The sequence below is a fragment of the Lepidochelys olivacea genome, assembly GCF_965140295.1.
Source record: "Lepidochelys olivacea isolate rLepOli2 genome assembly, chromosome: 6".
NCBI classification, from domain to species: domain Eukaryota; kingdom Metazoa; phylum Chordata; order Testudines; family Cheloniidae; genus Lepidochelys; species Lepidochelys olivacea.
The window spans coordinates 21,371,518-21,387,407 of NC_140416.1; the positions used below are offsets into that span (position 1 = coordinate 21,371,518).

At 46.5% G+C, this 15,890-nt stretch overlaps 1 protein-coding gene across 10 annotated transcripts in view; it reads left to right on the forward strand.

Moving 5' to 3' along the window:
* Nucleotides 1–15,890, forward strand: part of BRSK2 (BR serine/threonine kinase 2) — a 499,877-nt gene that overhangs the window by 438,684 nt on the left and 45,303 nt on the right. For 2 of the 10 annotated variants that reach the window (XM_084630021.1, XM_084630022.1), the window contains one exon: nt 3,208–3,334. The exons of 1 other annotated variant lie outside the window; for it this stretch is intronic. In XM_084630021.1, the coding sequence (XP_084486147.1) occupies nt 3,208–3,227 (20 nt within the window). In that variant the 3' untranslated portion in view covers nt 3,228–3,334. Of the gene's footprint in view, nt 1–2,504; nt 2,831–3,207; nt 3,335–15,890 lie in introns of those variants that run through there. 7 more of the 10 variants (XM_084630016.1, XM_084630019.1, XM_084630025.1 and 4 more) reach the window with 5 other exon arrangements.

Sequence of the window (15,890 nt, forward strand, 5' to 3'; positions counted from 1 at the left end):
AGAGAGGATGGAGACAAACTATTTAATTGCAAGCTCAGCTACTGTAAAAGGCAAAGGAAAGAAAGGGTTAGTGAAATGGCCTATTTTTTTTCAATAGCTCTCTCTGAATATCCCTAAGGATTTCTCACTTCCCATTAAAATTTGAGCTGAGAACGCTGATTATAAGGAATTCAGTAGTGATATCAACAAAGGGGAGGTAGGCTATTAAATACTGTTGGCCCAGTAAATCTCCAGACACTTGAGAGCCAGTAGGGCATGGGGGTGGGGGAAGAGTTGAATATTTTAATAGGAGGATTTAAAATCCTGTATTAGGACTCACCAAATGCAGAGCATTTACATATAAAATGTACTTAGCATTTTGTTGGTCCATTCGTGCAAATTAGACTTTTGTCTTCTGTACCTGTCTATGCAAAGAACTTAAACCTTCCCAATCCCCATAGAACTCTGCTTAGTCTGCCCTCCCACTTCCCTCTAAGCCTGTGGAATAAACTGCTCCCCTGAATCACTAGAAATACCCCCCTTTCCTTCCCTCCCTAGCCCGCATTTTTTTTTAGTGCTCTCTTCCATTCTTTCTGTCTGCTGACTCCATTTGTGTATGAAGATGAGGGTCCAAAGCCACATAAGAACTTGTCCTGTCCACAATCCTGCATTCAAGGCTGAGTGTTACTTGCATTCCCTGCCCTCCCAACCGCCGCGTCCACTCGTTTTTCCCACTGGAAGGGAGTAACCACCTCTAGAAGTAGAGAAGAGTCTGAGCAGAGCGTGTGCCCACAAGCCATCTGGCTAGGACAACTTCACTGAGCCTTAGAGAGGGGCGTCAGTAAAAATCCTGTGGCTGAAACCTCCATCCCCCTGAACTCTGGGGAGATTTCAGAATCCAAACCAGAATGTGTGTGTGAAATTCATGGCATGTCCAATCTCAGCCACAAATTTAGGATCCATGTTTCAAATTTCCCCCAAATCTGAAGGTGTTGGTGTTGGAGTCTGAGGTTTTGGTGTGGGCCATCTCTAAGACTGAGACGTAGCTAGGTCACACCTGTCCAGCAGCTAATGGTGGCTTGGACTTGTTGTGTTCAGTGCAAAGAACCAGCACCTGCACTCAGTTAAACACTATACTACCTACCAGACAAAACCAGGCCTATAGTTATACAGGTAAATGAGGGCTCCTTACATAATATTTGTGCCTTTTAAAGTGAGGAAATCCCAAAATTAGAGAGACAAGGTGGGTGAGGTAATATCTTTTATTGGACCAACTTCTGTTGGTGAAAGAGAAGCTCTCCTGCTGACAAAGCGCTGTCTACACAGCGGGGGTTAGGTCTGTATAACTACGTTGCTCAGGGGGGGTAGACAAAACCTTAGTGTTGTTCCATTGTGGATGTGGGACAATGACACTTCATACACTAGAGAACCATATGGCAATGATAATAAAACGTATCGAGGGTGTTATAGAAAGGGGAAATGGCAGACAAAGAGATTTTTTTCAGTGACATGAAAGGCTGTGTTCTGACAGATGTGCAGCACCCAATCTGCGCCATAGTTTGCCCTAATCTCGTGGCTAAATTAATCAAAGTTTCCTAATGCTGTTTTCTATTAGCGTATGATGCTGCAATTCCTTTGGCTTCCAACTCCATAATAGTGAAGCTCATTGGCTGTTTTAAAGAGGGTGGAGTGCAGAGTATATCAGCCTGATACTAGTTCTTGCTTTGTGGTCCCACCAGGTTAAATCGCGGCCAGAAACCACATGTGCACAGGAGCCTGGTCCTGCAGTCTGCTGAGCATTCTCAACTCCTGCTGTTGTCAATAAGGATTGAAGGTGCTCAGAATCTTGCAGAATCACAGCCCCACACATACTAGTTGAGGATTGCCCCCTTGCATCCCAGCCCTACTCACGTGTCAAATGCTCATATTCCCCTGGAATGCACAGGTGTTCCAGGCCAAGTGGTTGAGTGGGTGTTCAGGGAGAGACCAGTGAGTGTAACTAAAAGAAGGAAGAAAAGCATAATGTCTAACACAGAACTTGCTAAGGCTGCAAGGCAAAGTTGATCATGCATTAATGCCCCACCTTTATCGATGCAGTTACACAGGAACTGCATCCCCTGAGGGTTACAGTCCACTCATAGAGTTGCCAAATAATTCCAGACCAAAGGTATAGCTGTTTCCACAACGTGGTGCAGTGTGCCAGGCTTACGTAGCAATGGAGTTCTCCTGCTCGGTAGGATCTCTGTTCCCAACCACATGGTAGGCAAGTAGGACATTCCCCCCTTGGCACGTTTTGCTCCCAGCCTCTTTACTGCCAGAGGTGTCCCATCCTAACACTCTTCCTCTTGCTGCTCATCATCTTCATCCTCCACACACCCCCATGCACGTGGCTCTGGATCTCTCATCACGTTCTTCTTGTTAAAAACCCCATTGTTCATTTGTTTGTTTGTTCTCTCTCTCTCTCTCTCTGTTTCTCTTTCTCTCTGTGTTTTTTTTTTTTTGTCTCTTCTGTTTTGTGTACCCAGGCAGCCCATTGAGTAACTTCTTTGACGTAATTAAACAACTTTTTTCAGACGAGAAGAACGGGCAGGTGAGCCATCCCCCCGGCACGCCAACCAAGCATAGCGCAAACAGCAAGCGGAGCGATTCCGATGCTAATGACTATGGGTCTAGAGGAGACAATAAGTACCCTGCTGGCAAAGACAAGGCAAAGATGGTCTCATCAGGCGGCCTACAAGACCAACCTTAAATAAATACATTTTAAAAAATTAAATAACTTAAAAAACAAAAAGCAAGAAAGAATCAAAGAATATTCCTTAGCAAGCTAGCCTCTAAACTAGAAGGATGTATATACCTTTCCACAACAGTACAAAACTGTCTATAGACAAATTTTGTAAGAAGGAATGACTGTATATATATACATATATATATTTATATATGATATATAATATATATCTCAGAAACAAACACACACACAAAGAAAGAAAAAGAAAGAAAGAAAGAAAGACAAGGTAGCACAGATGACAAAATCCAGTTCACCAGATCTTGGGTTGTGGCTTTTTTGGTTTGTTTTTTTTTTTGTTTTTACATCTCCCTGTATTTTGAGTATTTTTATTTTTTTCCCCTCCTGATGTTTTGTTGGATTTTTTAAATTATTATTTTTGTTTCTTGTTCTGTTCTTGCTCTCTCTGTTTCTGACGACACCACTTGTTTCCGCTCTGCTACCAGGAATTATCCCGAAAAGTTAACATGTCAGCCACGGCTTCACCTTCTGTGCTCTGCGGACACTTGTTGACGGAAGGAAACCGATGTAGACTGTCCAAGGACCAGTCCTGTTTGAGGTTCCCAGCCTCCCCCTCTGTCCCCAGGAAATGGGTTTCTCCCCCACCTCCTCCCAAACACCTCCCCAACACGCACTTTTTCTCTTTTTCTTTTTGGTGCTCCACGAGGGAGATCTGCTCAGTAATGGGATTGCACAACCTGGGCTGGAAGCAGGTTGCAATTGTTGGAGTGACACCATTGCCCTTGACAACATTCATCGGTGCAGGTGAACTCAGACTGGCAGGGGGAGGGGGGCAAGAAACAAGGGGAAATGTTACCATAAAACCAGGGAGCTCTCTCAGCCAAAACCACCAAGGAGTGAGTAAAAGCAAAGCGTCAAACCAAGAATATCGGGGAGTTTCACTGTGGGATTTTCTCAAACTCCTTTCCCCCCCACCCCCGTCCCCACCCTTTCCTTTTGTTTTTGTTTTTTTTTTAAATTGTGTTTGTTTTTTATACTCTTATCATTTTGCTTTTCGACCTGCTGGAAGGGGGGGGATCCCCTCCTGGGGGTGGGGGGAATGAACAAACACAAAAACAAACAAACCTTAAAACTTAGGGAAAAGGCAACATACGGCAGCAAAAGAGGCGGGCAAGGATTCTGCCTCGCCGAGAACAGCCTCTTGCCACCAGCTGCCGTTGCCACAGCTGCTGCTCCTTCTTCTTCATCTTCCTCCCCCGTCTTCAACTCCCCGCCTACCACGCTGCCAGGTTGGGACCTTCTTCCGCCATCTGGATCCGCCAACACCCCCTGCATTTGGATGCAATTGTCGTGTCGCTCGTGCTGCATCAATATCAGTATTATTATTTATTTGCTGGGTTTGATTTATTTATTTGATTTATTGGGTTTTTCAACAAACAGAAGAAGAAGAAAAGAGGATAATTTGGGGGGTATTTTCCCATGTGTGTGCATGTGCATACCACTGGCACTTAGTTCATTTGAGTGAGACGAGGAGTCAGTGCTATGGGCAAGTGAATCATGAAGCTACTGTAAACTTTAAAAATTACTGCAAGATATTTTTATAAACTTTTTTTTTTGAAAGGGGGCTGGCGGGTGGGAGTGGGTGGGTGAGGACTGTTTTTTGTGCTTAAGTTATTATTAGGTCTTGGTTATTTATATATACATATATATTGAAAAATTTAAGCTGTTAGATAGATCTTCTGTTTTGTTTAATTACTGTGTAGAGGCGACACTGATTCCTATTTATTTGGGGGGGGGGGGGAAGGTAGAAAAAAACCTTAAATGTTCCTCTTGCGAACTTGACTTTTTATTTATTTATTTATTTATTTTGGTCTTTTTTCCCCTGGGAGCTACATAACCAAGTGTAATTTATTCTGGCCCAAGTTCAAACGAACAAACAAACATGGTTGTAAACGTCAAAGACAAAAACACAATGAGAAAGACTTCTTTAGTGAGGTTTTAAAAACATAGGGTTAGCATTAGAGTGCAAGTCTCTTATGACCTTCAATTGCTGTTTGTTGGGTTCCCTCTGGGTGTATGTTGTACGACAAGAATTTTTATTTTTTCTAAATGATACCATCGGGCAGTTTCTCTCTTTTTGTTGTTGTTGCTGTTGTTTAGTTTGTTTTCCCCCTCTTCGACCAGTTTCACTTGTACATAGGTTTGAAGATTAAAAAAAAAAAAAGTAAGGCACAATTGAGATGGTAACCTTTAACCCTTGACCTTTCCTTGTCCCCCCAAATGGAAGAGATTTATTTTATTTATTTTTGGGTTGTTTTTAATTTATTATTGTTTTCCTATTCTTAAAATTGTATCGCTGTGTGCATGTCAGATGCCGTGGGGGTGATGGCTGGGGATGGGGGGAGGCCAGGGTGCAGGAGGGGGGGGCAGTTTTAATTGCATGACATTGCTGTAAATTAGTCTCTTTTGCTTTCGTTGTCTTTCCTGCCTCTGCCCTCTCTCTCTGCCTCTCCTCCAGGACCTCCTGCGACCACCTCCATCCTCTTTTCCCTCTTTTCTCTGTGTGTATAGATTTTTGATGCTTCTGTTACATTGTACCTCTACAAAAGGCTGGGATTTCGATACAAAATAATAATAATAATTTACAAAAAAAAACAAAAAAACAAACCTATATCAGCAAAATCCATGCAGTACAAGCAGGAAGGGGATTACTTACACAAGATATAAGAATAAACGAAAGCAATACCTCTTGTTATCCTTCCGATTTTGTACTTTGACGACACACATGCGCGCACACACACTCACAGAAACAAACTGACATTATTTAACAGTTTAAAATGGACAAAAAATCTGATGTATCCCTTGTTAAATAACTGTGAGCAACTTTAGTTCAAAAAACAATAAATTCATTCAGTAAAGACACTAGCTCTTGAGTGTCCTGTTTATGTCTACGGTGGAGAATCCATCCCCCTGCCTGCCAGCACTGGACTCAGGTAAGTACTGAGCAAAGGCCTTTCAAACCTAGACAGAGAAGTGTGACTTGCACTTATCCAAGTCTCCTCCTAATCATGAATTAAACACAGGTTTGCTACAATTTAGTAGTTTATGTTTTGCCTGACCAAGCCGAGGACAAACAGCCAGAGTAGTTTAACCGTATGTATCTGTTTCTTGTGTTAACACACATGCGAACGCTGGATATGAATTAGAGACCAGCACAAACCAAAACCCCAGTCTTCAGGAGTGTCTACTCATTCTGGGCATCTCAGTTTTTGGCTGGCCAGGTCAAGCTACCTAGCTCCTGAATTTATCAAAGGTGCCAAGCACCCACCGTTCTCACCGGAGTTTGTCTGGAGTTGTGAGTACTCAGCATTTCTGAAAATCAGGCTGGCAGATAGAAGCACCCAAAATGAATGGACACTATTGCAAAGTTGGCCTTTCATGCAGTGAGCTCAAATCATTTTACCAAGGCACTGTAGATGTCACTATCCCTATGTTCAGGATAGAGAAAATGAGCCAACATTGTGACATCAGCTATGACACACAATGCCTCATTGGCAGGGGTGCAAATAGGAGCCTGGTTTCCTGACTTCCAGTCCATTGGACCACACTGCTACTTTACTGGGACATCTTCCAGGCAACGAAGTTAGCGTAATGAGAGTTCATAGGGATAACTGCTGTTCAATGGGGATAGTATTCGTATTCATTCTGCATAAGGGAGATGTATTTGATTGGTGCCGTGGGGTTTAGGGGTGTTTAACCAGCTGTTGAATAGGGGTGAAATTCTGCTCTTTGCATAAGCAGGTCTCCAAAGGGGAAACTGAAAGAAGCGTAAGGAATATGAAGTGCACCGAATGCTGTTTTTTGACTTTTGCGTGATTATCGACTATAGTGTTTTGATTCGTTTTCAGGCTTCTCCATGGCCTTTTAATGGGACCAGTCGGTTAACAATATGATGGTAGGCTGCTCCCTGGAAGTCCCAAATAAGGCTTTTACTGTCTCCCTACTATGCCAAGTCCTATAGATTACAGGGCCTCCCGCTCCTAGAGTGGGCTGTACTTATACAAAAGACCTTTAGCGCTTCAGTGTCTTTCCTACAGTAGGGCCATAAACCACTGGGTATTGCACCTTGAGCTTCACAGGTCTGTTCAGTGCTTTCCATAAGCACCCAACAGCCATGCCAGCTGCGCTGCTGGTAGCAGTTTGTTGCAATGCCTGCAGTAGGAGGATGCTTTGCAGTGGGAAGCAGGAGCTAGCCTGCCTTGGGGACTCATACAGCACAGCGCTACTATTCACGGGGTGGCTGGTGAGGAGGCTACAGTACTAAATCCTAATGAGTTTTGCAGGGTGGGGGGAGTGTTTGTACCCCCTCCCCCAGCACTGCCACTTCCCCCCAATTCCTTTAGTTCTTAAACTAACCACCCACCTGCTCCCCCCCAGCAGCACAGTGAGGTGGGCTCAAGCCAGGGGTGGGAGGGACAAGCGGGCTGGGCCTGCAGTGCGGCATACACGGAGCAAGCCCAAGGGGCCTGGAGGGCTACCAGCGCTTTCCTGCCTCCCCTGGGTGAGGCCCGTGCTCATGAGCCTCCCTGCGCTCCAGGCCACATGGGGCCAGCCCTGGCATGTGAGCACAGTGTGGCACCCTGCCCCACAACCCAGGACCTGTGCAAGGGGTGAGCCAGCCTGGGCCTGCAAGGGAGCAGCAGGTAGGGGCTGGACTGGGGAGGCCAGTGACCTGGTAATGGGGAGGGGGAGAAGCAAGGGCTGTGTGACCTGCTCAGGAGAGTGGGGGATGGGGAGCTGTGAGAGGGTGGGGGAGGATTTGGGTGCATAGGTGCTGCTGCACCCCCCTTGAAGTGGTTCCCATCACACAGGATTTAGCGTTTGGTTCAATGGCTCTCCACACCCCTTCACAGGTGGGGGTGGCATGTGATTTGGGGAGCCAGGACCTGATGAGGGTGGGTCGGGGGTGGGAGGGCTCTGACTTGGCAAGGAAAGCAGGAGTGTGGGGGTGACTGGGACCTGGCAAGGGCGGGAGGGTGGCTGTGACGTGCTGAGGATATTTGGGGTGCAGGGGGCAAACATGGGGTGCATGTCTGGCCTGGGACTCTGCAGCCGAGGGCTGGTAGGGAGCAGAACAGTGGAGCCACTGGTGTCCCTTCAGGCGGGAAGGGGCGGCATGGAGCAGAGTTGGCGGGGCAGTGTCCTCACAAGCAGGAGGAGCCGTGGGCAAGGGAAAAGAGCCTCAAGTAGGTTTGTTGCTGGATTTTATGGGGGAGATGAGTCAGAGCTGACTTCGAATGAGGGAGTCATCATGATTTTTTTTTGGGGGGGGAAGGGGGAAGAGTGTCTGATTGCCAGCCCCAACCCTGCCACTTTTTAGGGGCACCAGCTCCCCACTGACATGGTGAACCCAGGAGCAGCCAGCAGCTGAACCTATGGGACGAACCCCTTAATCAACATTAGGCACAGGCCATGTGTGTGGCTGGCTGGTTCTTGCTCACATGATTCATGCTCCGGGCCTATATGGGGTCAGGAAGAACTTTCCCCCAGGTCAGACTGGCAATGAACTTGGGGTTTTTTTGTTTGTTTTTGCCTTCCTTTGCAGCACAGGTCTCTTTCCAGGATTATCTGGGTATATTGCACTTAAACATTTCCCTGCCAAACATTGCAGGGGGGCCTCCAGCACTGGTATGCCTCAGTCCCTCCGATTCTCTGCCTGTGGCACATAATAGTCGAATCTTCTATGGTCTGTAATACTTTGGGCTAATGTGGGTTGTTGGGTTCGGTGTGCGTGTGCTGGGTGGTGTCGGTGGCCTGTGAGGTACAGGAGACAAGAGTAAATGGGCTGGTGATCCCGTCTCTATGGCTCTCGGTGCTAGCCAGGGCACAAGAGGCTGCAAAAGGGGGAAGGATATTTTACATCCCCCTATATTTCCCAAGGTAAATATTGTGTCTGATACCTAGAAAATCCCATAGAGTGGAAAACCATTGCAGTATGTTAATCTTCATGGTATGGGCTGAGATGACAAATCAGCAACCAATTGGTTTACAGAGAGTACGACCTACAAAAAAAAAGGCAAATGTCAGCACTCACCTCCAGAATGTGTTAGAGAAGGTGAAAATAATGAGGTATGTATGTCTGCTCAGCCCACTGTGTGCTAAATATGTCAGTCAGAAGATAACATGTGCAGGGACTCGCCAACCTAATCTTATTGATGGGTACATCTCACAGACCCCACCCCTCATAAAACCATCATATGGTCATCGCAGCTGTTGCTTATTTGGAGAAGTGAGAGGAGAAAAGTATTAAGTTAATTGTAACTGTTCTGCTGATGGCTCCAGTCCAAGAGATGAATTTTTGCTTTCTCTCCTGCAGATTGAACAGCTAAGCTGGCATCTTTTCCATCTTTCCAGCTGCTTTAACATGGATTCACGCTCAGGGAAGAGCTGCTTGAATACCTGTAGAAGCAGCTGGAAGTGGGGAGTTGTAGCCAGCACCATGTAACCTGCCAGCTCTTTGCAGACCGCCAGAAAGTATTCTGCACACTAACAGTGGTCCGTAGACCACAGTTTCAGAACCACTGCCACTGAGGGTTCACTTCTGTAGTGTTCCCTACACTTCTGAAGTGTTCACTTCTGTAGCAGATGACATCTCTTGGAAGGCAGTTGCTGTATGAATGGGATTATTAAGGGATGGAGGATTGCATCCATATTGGTAGCAAAAGATATTTCTCAGAGTCAGAGAGGGCTATGTTACTATAGGAGACGCCATCTCCTGAGGTTGTCTTGGTAGCACATGGTATTTTCCAAGGAAGATGCTCACATTAAGTCTCTGGAATGGATAGCATCATGATTGGGGTGATGCTAACACTGGTAAGATACTCAAGCTTTGTGGGGCAGGACAGAGAGAAAATCTTTAACAGGGGGCACTTTTTGAGGGTCATAGTATTGTCAGTGGAGGAAGGCATCTTCAGAGTGTCATGTTAAAGTCAATAGCAGGCGCAGTTTTCTAGGATGTTGTGTTTGTGGCCAGTGGCATCTCTGCGGGGAAGGCTTTTGGTGAACATCTACTGCAGAAGGTGGAATGTGTAGACTTCTGCTGCAGAGGACATCCCCTGTGGATGTCACATTATACAGCATCTCCTGGGATGAAGGGTCATCCCAAGGTCATAGCGCTTGGTGTTTATGATGATGTCTGATGCTTATGTTAAAACAAAATTATCATCTCAGGAAAAGTCACTGCTGTGTTATAAAAGGTTTTTGCAGACCTCTCAAGCTGTTGGTGGGGTGGAATGTGTGACAAAGGCCCAAAACAAGGGTTTCAAGACAATCATTCATGCAGGGAACTTGAAATGTTGTGGAATTCAATCTCTTAGCATTAATGACACGTTCTATACCCACAGTTCGTGATTCTGCATTTCTGATCTAAATAATTTTCAGTTACAAAAGTGACAGGAAATTCCAGATTGGTGTGGAGTGTAGGTGACTGGTGCCTACAATGAGGGACATTTGAGAGACTTTGATCACATGCCTTAAAAAAAAAAAATTAATTTCTCTCCTTCTCCCTCAAACAGTTGTTTGTAATTTCTTCCGTGTGGTTTCTTTATCCTCCCAATACTGATTTATACATAATTACATGCCAAAACACTACATTAAAAGAAAACTAAGTTGCCAAGTCAAGCACTCAAATGTTAGGAAATGCCTGAACTAGGGCTGCCTGTGTAAACTTACTCAGCCTCCTGGGGTCATGCATGTCTTTAATGACATAATCACATATAATTTATATCAATAGGACCCCTGCCTCATTCAGTGCATGGGATGGACAGTGCTCATTAAAAGAGTGGCTAGTCAACATTTCTTTTCATCCTCCTCATTCAGTGTGTCTCTCCCACTTCCCCCCGTTATTTATCTCATACCAGTCAAACCCTGCTCAGAAGACAGAATTATGAATTTTCTCATGGGCTTTCCTACAGGGCTCTCACTGTAGCAAGGTGTTTGGGATTTTTTTTTAATGTATGCTCTACTTCAAACAGGAATAAATTCAGGCAGGTCTTATGGCCTGTGTTATAAAGGAGGTCAGACAAGATGACCACAGTGGTCCCTGCTGGCTTTATAATCTGTGAATCTCGTATGTTAGTGCTTTCCAAACATTAATTGATTTATCTTCAAAACACACATGCGAGGTGATATTATTATCCCCATTTTACATATGGGGAACTGAGGCACAGAGATGAAGGCCAAAACTGTCAACTAACTTTGTGGGCCCAATTTGAGCTGCCTAGGGCCTGACTTTCCAGAGTGTTTCACATTTTACAGCACTCTACATGTTTAAAGTAAAGCGTCTATTGACCTCACTTGCAGCAGTGAGTGCTTAGCAATACTGCAAGTCAAGGTGATTCACACTGGGCTCCCAAAAATGAGAAACACACAATTAGCAACCACCACTGAAAGGTTTGGTTTAAGTGACTTGCCCAACATCACACAGGAGCTCTGTAGCACAGACAGGGAGAATCTGTTTTTCCAGGATGCCATTCAGTGACCTTAACCATGAGACCGTCCTTTCTCTTTCTGTCTCATTCATAACACACCTTCCAGCTTCCCCAACAAATGAGGCTGGGGTGCAACAGACAACAGCCTCCTTTAATACACAACCCTGATTCATTCCCAGACAGCATGTTTCATCCTGTGCACCGAAAGAGGCAGGAGTCCTGGCGGGGGAAGGGGGGAAATTAGTGTAATTAAGGAATATGTTATAATGCATGCCGGCAAGGGGACTGAATTAAGGTAGCAAAGGCAACCTTAATTCCGGTATTACCTAACTTTTGAGTGCTTACTACCTTGTGCCACCTGTAATATATATGCACACTTTTTATATTGCATATTTATACACAAACACTGCGTCTAACTAGAGAAGCGAACCATTAGAAATTGAACCAGAGCATAAATACGTACAGTATAAGCAAGATAATAAGTAACGTGTATTCAACAGAAGAGTTGCTCGCGCAGCAATCATAATCTGGTGTAACTATTCACCATTCATCGGTACGCAGGAATAAGGAAGATTTGGGGTTGACAAGAACTCAGTTGTTGCTCACTTGAATGCACATCAGTCCAGGGCTTGCAAGTGAACATGGTTATTTCCTCCATAGTCAGGTTTGCTGTAATGAAATTGAGCCAATACAATGGACAGGATTTATCTTTAATGGTCTAGACAATCAGAATGCACCTCTAGGCCAGTATTCACAATAACAACCAAATGTTTGTAAGGCTGCCAGGTAGTGCTAATTCTGGCAATTTCCATGTTATGGACCCAATCCTACTCCCACGGGCTCATGTAGGAACAGGATCAGACCCAATAGGCCTTTTTTGGGGATTGGGGGGGGTTAACCATTGGGGTTGATTCTGCAAACTGAGCAGAAAACCTGCTGCGATTGCCATGCATGGGGAGCAGGCGGGATCGGGCCCAGTGTCCATGTCAGCAACCCTGTACTCCACTGCAGCCCAATGCTAATACGTGCCTATGAACTCCTAATGATAGGGAAGCAGATTTCACTTCCAAGTGCTTATTATAGAAAACCATAAGTAAAAAAAGATGGTGTTTAAAAACTGGCAAATGTCTCAGCCTCTGACTGCGCCCTTTAATCTTCCTATTTCATTTTAAAAAACAAAACAAAACACTTCAGCTGCTGCGGTTCTAGTTTTAATTCAGAGAACAAAACCGAGCAGCTGCACTGGCTGGGGACACTTGAGGCCAATGGTGGAGGGGGAACCCACAGCCAGGGTAAGTCCTTTTCTTCTTCCTAATGCGCACCTTATTGTGTGGGTTATTTTTAGCGCCATAATCTCACTGAACGCCCACTGTGCTGCGTCGTGCCTGGCAGGCTTTGAAGGGCTTGAGAAATGGGATTTCCTGGTCCACCCGCTCAGAGCAACTCTGGCCATTGTCAGGAGCTATTCTCGTGTGCGCCCGGCCAGAGCAGATAATGCCGTTTCAAGGGCAGGGAAGACACAAGCTCTTGTTGAGCAGCAAAGTTAGCAGAGGAAAGAGTTCATTTGCAGACAGAACTAGAGTGTGTCCGCCTCGTTTGGTCGCAGGGCTCAACGGCCTCTTCCTCAGCAGTGGAGACTGCTTCTGGGGAGCATAAGGGAAACACATTTCCTCATGCCCCAACTTGTTTGTATCCCAGTCAGTCTGGCTGCAGGAGTCGCACATCCTCACTGCTGCTCATCCCTCGCATTTTTGCTTGTGAGACTAGGAGGCAGTCGCCCTGCAGGACCAACAGAGAAAGGAAAGGAAAGCAGGGTTATATAGGGAAACTTCCACCCCCACTGCAGGTGTGGGAAGTACCTTCATTTCCTGAACTGCTAGCACAATATTGGGCCAGGGCACATGTTGTTACTGCAGCAAAGTGTCCGGTGGAATCGGGTTCCATTTTCTGTATAAAGCATATTCCTGCCATGCTTCTGATGCAGTGGGCGTTGAATCACCTTTTTGATGACTGTGAAGCATTGGCAAAGTGCGATTCCGAGATTTATTTTGAAGAATTAGAGCGGTTCCGCAAATAGCATTGAGTAACACACCAGCTTTAGCATTATACTGGAAACAAACAGCCTGATGTAAATCTCACAGAGATGTAGCTGCTGACTGTCTGAATTACGGTAATGCTTAGAGGCCCCAACTCTGTTCAAATATGTGATAAACATTCCCTGCCCCCACAGAGCTTAGGTCCAGCTTTTTAAAGGTATTTAGGCATTGCTGCACTCAGTGTTGTGGTGCCTCATGGATTTAGGAGCCTAATTCTCATTTGTAAATGGGATTAGGGCATTTCAGAGCCAAAATCAGAGGCATAGAGAGGTGAAGCGACTTGCCTAGCTTCACACAGCGGGTCAGTGGCAGAGCTGGGAATAGAACAAGTCCAGGACTCCTGCTGGCCCTAGTCATTGGCCACGCTGCCTCTGCAGGCTAGTCATTCAGCGTGCCATAGTGGATAGGCACTGGTCTGGGACTCAGGAGACCTAGGTTCTATTCCTGGCCTGGTGGGTGATTTCTGCCTCTCTGCACCTCAGTTTCCCCCTCTGTAGAATGGGACTAGTGATACTGAGCTCCTTTTGTAAAGCACTTTGACATCTGCTGATAAAAAGCACTGTATGAGAGCTAGGTAATTATTATTATTACTCCTGATTCCCACCAGTGTCAGAGAAAGGAAGAGCAGGTCCAGAACATCCCACCTATAATTTACTTTAGAACTTAACAGTTTTTTCTTGGGGTCCTTGATGTGGCCAGCTCCTCCTCATGAGACACGCACCTCAGCAGGCATTCCTCCGGTGCCGGTACTCCCAGTATGATGCTCAGATACCATACTGGACGTTCTCTCTCATGCTGGTATAAATCAGATGTAACTCTGGAGCTACACTAGTGTGAAACCTGTAGCGGGAGAAGAATCAGACCCAGTCAGTGCTGTTTGTAGCACGTTGCATGGCTGGGCAGTTTTGCATTTCCTTGCGTTGCAGTCCTATAGAACAGAAAAGCTGGTGCATTTTTATTTATGCTTGTTGCAGACCACATGTGAGGCATTTTAACCTATAGGCTTGCAGTGTACAAACCATTTAACAGCGAGAGGAACCAATGGGAGAACAGAGTGGGAGAGGAGAAAAGTGCTATGATCAAGTATCTACTTGTGTAACCTGGGGAGGAAATATAGAGCCATTCCGCTTACACACCCTGGCCGCCAGGGCAGGTAGGTCTCATTAGCTCCAAGTCAGGGAGGAGGAGTGATTGAGTCTCCCTTATGGAAGAGAGAAGGACCTTGGGACCGCGTTCTCCTTTTGTATCTGATCATACTTAGTGTAAGAATAAAGGAAACCCCCAGGAAGAAGGGCGTGGGTGAGTTTGGGGCACTATCCCTGTGTGTGCATGCATGCAGTGTTGCAAGTGGGGGAGGGATGAAGTCCCCACTAATTTACACCAGCAATGCAGAGAGGCAGCACAACTTTGACCATCCCAGCCTTGGTCTTGGGATGAAGCGCTTTTACACCAAGTGCTTGCTTAGTTTGTCAGAATTTATTTTTTAAAGTTACGAAACTCATCTTCTGACAGCCTCAGAATGTTAAGACCGCTGCCATCGAAGCCAGTTGGTTCAGTCCTACTTGACAACAGTCAAACTGAGCTCCCCAGCAGTAACTCCCCACTAAGCATTATGTAAACTTTATGGAGTTGTCCTGTAGCTTCATATGGCATAAAGCTACACTAAGACCTGCACCTCTAAAATCCCTCTGTTTCACACGTTTGTGGACGAATTTAGTCGCCTGATAGATAAATATATAGAGCAGGTCTTATTTCATTTTTATTTTGCAAGTTGGGGGCTCGATCCTGGGAGGGGCTGAGCACGTCCAACTCGTATTGAAATTAATGAGAGATGAGGATGCTTGGCCCCTCTCTGGGTTAGCTCCTGAAGTACTGCAACAAATCATTAGAGTTTTGCTTTCTGACATGGACTTGACAGTCACTACTAACGAGAGGAAGGCAGGTCCAGTAGTTAGGGGGCCAGCTTGGGACCCAGGCAAACCAGGTTCAGTTCCGTGCTCCACCCCAGACTTTGTGTGTGACTGTAGTTATCCCTGTGTAAAATAGCACATCAGAGGGGTGCTGTGAGGATAAATCAGAGGTGGGCAAATTACGGCCCATGGGCCACATCCGGCCCACGGGACTGTCCTGCCTGGCCCCTGAGCGCCCGGCCAGGGAGGCTAGTCCCCAGCCCCTCCCCTGCAGCCTCAGTGCACTGCGCCACCAATGCGCTGGCCTGCCACTCCTGCCGGGGAGTACGGCGGTGTGGCTGCGAGCTCCTGCCACTCTGTGCGGCATGGTAAGGGGCAGGGGGTGCCGGGGGGTGGACAGGGAGCAGGGGGCAGTTGGATGGGGTGAAGGTTCTTGGGGGTGGGCAGTCGGGATGGGGAGTTGGGGGGATCCCGGGGGGGTGGTTAGGGGTGTGGATGGGGAGGTCCGGGCAGTCAGGGGACAGTGAGCAGAAGGGGTTGAATGGGGGGAGGGGGCAGTTAGGGGCAGGGGTCCCAGGAGGGGGCAGTCAGGGGACAAGGAGCAGGGGGGATTGGATGGGTCAGGGGTTCTGAGGGGGGCAGTCAGGGGCCAGGAAGTGGGAGGAGGCAGAGG